The sequence below is a fragment of the Chiloscyllium plagiosum genome, chromosome 21, assembly GCF_004010195.1.
Source record: "Chiloscyllium plagiosum isolate BGI_BamShark_2017 chromosome 21, ASM401019v2, whole genome shotgun sequence".
NCBI classification, from domain to species: domain Eukaryota; kingdom Metazoa; phylum Chordata; class Chondrichthyes; order Orectolobiformes; family Hemiscylliidae; genus Chiloscyllium; species Chiloscyllium plagiosum.
The window spans coordinates 3,115,959-3,120,475 of record NC_057730.1 but is presented as its reverse complement, the minus strand read 5'-3'; the positions used below and the strand labels follow the sequence as shown (position 1 = coordinate 3,120,475).

Here is a 4,517-nt window from a genome sequence, read left to right as displayed (position 1 = left end):
TGGGAAAGCAAATCTTAGCAGGACTTATGCACTTAATGGTAAGGTCCTAGGGAGTGTTGCTGAACAAAGAGACCTTGGAGTGCAGGTACGTAGCTCCTTGAAAGTGGAATCGCAGGTAGATAGGATAGTGAAGGAGGCGTTTGGTATGGTTTCCTTTCTTGGTCAGAGTATCGAGTACAGGAGTTGGGAGGTCATGTTGCGGCTGTACAGGACATTGGTTAGGCCAATGTTGGAATATTGCGTGCAATTCTGGTCTACTTCCTATCAGAAAGATGTTGTGAAACTTGAAAGGGTTCAGAAAAGATTTACAAGGATGCTGCCAGGGTTGGAAGATTTGAGCTATAGGGAGAGGCTGAACAGGTTGGGGCTGTTTTCCCTGGAGCTTCGGAGGCTGAGGGGTGACCTTATAGAGTTTTATAAAATCATGAGGGGCATGGATAGGGTAAATGGACAAAGTCTTTTCCCTGAGGTCAGGGAGCCCAGAACTAGATGGCATAGGTTTAGGGTGAGAGGGGAACGATATAAAAGAGACCTTAGGGGCAACTTTTTCACACAGAGTGTGGTACGGGTATGGAATGAACTGCCAGAGGATGTGGTGGAGGCTGGTACAATTGCAACATTTAAGAGGCATTTGGATGGGTAAATAAATAGGAAGGGCTTGGAGGGAGTATGGGCCGGGTGCTGGCAGGTGAGACTAGATTGGGTTGGGATATCTGGTCGGCATGATCGGGTTGGACCGAAGGGTCTGTTTCCGTGGTGTACATCTCTATGACTCTATGACTTTTAAAGCAGTGGCACTTTGAAAACTAGCTTGGGAAGCACTGCTGTAGTCAATGATTGCATTCTGTCAGTTGTCTCAGGCTGAATCAGGCTATTTACAACCTCCACATCTTATTTCACCCTAAACTGTGCTTTGGTTCCACTATCCATCATGAAAATTGTTTATTGTTAAGTTTCTAACGTCACCAGCCATCTCCATTGTTAATTTAATGCAAGTTTTCAAGTTTGATTTAATTAGTTATGATGCTCCCCTGGTGACAGCCACCCACTCCATCTACAAGTGTCTTGATCCCTTGTAAACTGCTATTTCCCCACATTCCATTACTCCTTCCATTGGCTCTGAGTTCACTAATTCCTCAATTTTAAAATTCTTAACTTCATGTTCAAATCCGTTTGTGACCTCACCTCTACTCATGGCCCACAATCCTTTGAGTACCCAGCATTCCACCAAATCTGACTTCCCTCACTCTGATGTTAACAGCAGTGTCTTTGACCATCTAAACATAAAAGTTGTGTAATTCTCTTCTTATGCCATTTCATCTCTCCCTCACACATGACAGTCTCTCTCCTGCTTCAAGATGCTCATTAATAGCTATCTCATTGATTGAGCAATTTTCACCCGCCCTAACATTTCTCTTCATTGGTTTTGGCTTCAATGTTTGCCTGATCATGAAGTGCTTGACATGTTTTACCACATTAAGGCTGCTGTATAAATATACTTTACTGCTGTGGTTCGAGACCAAGATATAATTATTCAAAGTCAATCCTTCTTAAAATCTCCATCTGTTCTAACTGGAAGATGAGAAATAGCCTATGGTACTGTTTCAAAAAAGGTTAGGGCTGCTAGCCCCATGTCTGGCCAGTATTCATTTCTCAAATAATCAACAAATATAAAATAGATTGCCCAGTTATTATTGTTTGTACAACATTGCTGTGTGCAAATTTGCTGCCACATTTCAGGCATTAGGTCAATGATTAAACTTTAAAGTACTTCATTAACAGTAAAGTACTTTAAGAAGTTTGGAGCTCTTGAAAATTACTATAAGAAGCCTTTTATACTTTATGAAAAATTACATATTCAGAAGAACAATGAAGCATGAGGTATCAATAAATTTCTGCTCATAATTGACAGAAGATAAAGTTGTTTAAATATATGCTGGTGTGATCAACCACGTTAAGGTTGTCTTCACTTTGACTTATTTGGCTTTAAGTCCATAAAACATCCTTTGGCCATTTTATGACTGCATGTTTGCTTTAGCTATGAATTCCACACATTCAATATGATCTAGACAAATAGCTATTGTTGATTGACACAATATATAAACAGCTAGTCATAGAAATAAACTGATAAAAGTAAACTCTGCTGGATTTAGATGAAAATAACTGAAAATAGACAATGATGTGTTCACAAAGCAAAGGGCAATGCAGGCACACATGTGGTGATCATATCCAAATTAAATAAAGAAATTTGACCATGAACATTTTGAGTAAAGTCTTATTTCATTTTTGGAAACAGTCATAATATTGTTCCCATATCTACTTAAGCAAAAGTAAAACGTGTTTTTTTTTAAGTTTATAAGATGTGTGTCAACCTTTGAGTATATTGCATATTAAAGCATGGAGAATCAAGCCCAAATAGAAAATAGAGTTCATAATCTATTTGAGTTTAATTTGGTCTTTTCGTATCATAGAATCCCTATGGTTTGGCAGCTGGCCATTTGGCTCATTGAGTCACATTGACCCTCCAAAGAGAATCCCACTCAGACCCATACCCCCTATTCTATCCCATGGCTAACCCACCTAGTCTGCACATTCTTGGACACTATGGGCAATTTAGCATGGTCCACCCACCTAACCTACATATCTCTGGACTGTGGAAGGATACCGGAACACCTGGAAGAAACCTACACAAGAGAGAATGTGCAAACTCCACACAGTCACCTGAGGATGGAATCAAGCAGCGGTTTCTGTTAAAATTAAGAATTTATTTTGAATCAAGGCACATCAGTAGTTCAGGTGGATAGATCTTACTTGGGACTTTATAAAGACCAACACAGGTTGTTTACAAAGTTTTGTTCTCGCCACATTTCTTCTTGAATCATCATCAACAGCACAGATTAATAAGTGCCATCACACTGTCGTGTGCAAATTGGTTACCATGCACTGCAACTGCACTGTAGAAAAAAATGAATTTGGGACTACCAGAGGAAGTGTGAGCTACTTTAAGTCTTCTAAAGATTATTGTTTTTTACAAAAAAGCCATTATTTGAGAAGAACAGGAGAGTTGTTCTGTTAAATCCGAATCTACATTCATCAAGCAGCCAACATCACTCACACAGATTATCACTGGTCATTGATGTCCACGTTTGTGGCATGTTGTTTGCACAAATTAGGTCCAACAAGAATGAATTCACTGACTCCTGACAGAAAGGGCAGGATGTGACCAGAAACAGAAGTTGCTGGAGAAGTTCAGCAGGTCTGGCAGCATCTGTGCAGAGAAATCAAAGTTTACATTTGGGTCCAGTGACCTTTTCTCAGAACTGATGGTAGCTAGGAAAATGTTGGTTTATATGCAGAAGATGTGGTGGGGGGAGGGGGTAAGGAGTAAATGTTAGGTAGGGAGAGAGCCCAAAGAGTGGGAAGAACAGTTGGATAGACAAAGGAGTCGATAACGATCTGACTGGGAGGGTGAATGTTAGTGGCAGGGGCGAGGTCTTGGGGTAATTCAGGCCCTAAAATGATTGAACTTGATATTGAGTCAAGAGGGCTACAGGGTCCCCAAGCAGAAAATGAGGTGTTGTTCTTCCAGCTTGTGCTGAGCTTCACTGGAGCACTGCAGGAAGCCTGAGACAGAGATGTTAGCCAGAGAACAGGGTGGTGTGTTTAAACGGCAGGTAACTGGAAGCTCACAGTCTTATTTGCAGGCAGAATGCAGATGTGGTCACCCAGTCTGTGAAGTGGTCGCCCAGTCTATGCTTCATTTACCCAATGTAGACACCACATTGTGAGCAGCAAATGCAGTAGACTAGATTGTGAGAAGTGCAGGAAAAGTGCTGCTTCACCTGGAAAGTATGTTTGAGCCCTTGGATACTGAAGAAGTAGGTAAATGGGCAGGTGTTACACCTTCAGCAGTTGTAGTGGAAGGTGCCATGGGGTTGTGGGTGTGTTGGAAATGAAGGAACAATGGATGAAGGAATCCCAGAGCAACGGTCCCTGCAGAAGTCTGATAAGGGAGGGGAGTGGACAATGTGTCTGGTGATGGCATCTTGCTGGAGGTAGCGGAAATGGTGCCTGATCATTTTCTAGATGTGGATGCTGGTGGGATGTCAGGTAAGGAAAAAGAGGAACCCTATCGCTGTTGCGGGGGGAAAAAGAAGAGATGAGGGCAGAAGTGTGGGAGATGCGTTGACCTGGTTGAGGACCTGTCAACTACTGTGCTGGGGAATCCTTGGTTGAGGAAGAAGGTGGACATTTTGCTGGTTTCCTTATCAAAGTTGGCCTCATTGAAACATGTGCGTTTGAGATGGAGGAACTGGGAGAATGGAACGGAGGATGCGAGGATGTATAATTTGGGTAGCTGTGGGAGTCGGTGGGTTTATAGTAGATATTAGTGGCCAGTCTATTCTCTGAAATGGAAACAGAGTTGTGGAGGAAGACACAGGAGTCAGAAATAGACCAGGTGAAAGTGAGCTGAAAATGTGTTGCTGGAAAAGCGCAGCAGGTCAGGCAGCATCCAA

The 4,517-nt window shown here is 42.1% G+C and overlaps 1 protein-coding gene across 1 annotated transcript in view; it reads left to right on the top strand.

Moving 5' to 3' along the window:
• Positions 1-3,963: 3,963 nt before the first annotated feature.
• pemt (phosphatidylethanolamine N-methyltransferase) overlaps positions 3,964-4,517 on the top strand; it is a 137,024-nt gene continuing 136,470 nt past the window's right edge. The window contains exon 1 of the mRNA XM_043711053.1: positions 3,964-4,055. Within this exon, the coding sequence (XP_043566988.1) occupies positions 3,964-4,055 (92 nt within the window). The remainder of the gene's footprint in view (positions 4,056-4,517) is intronic.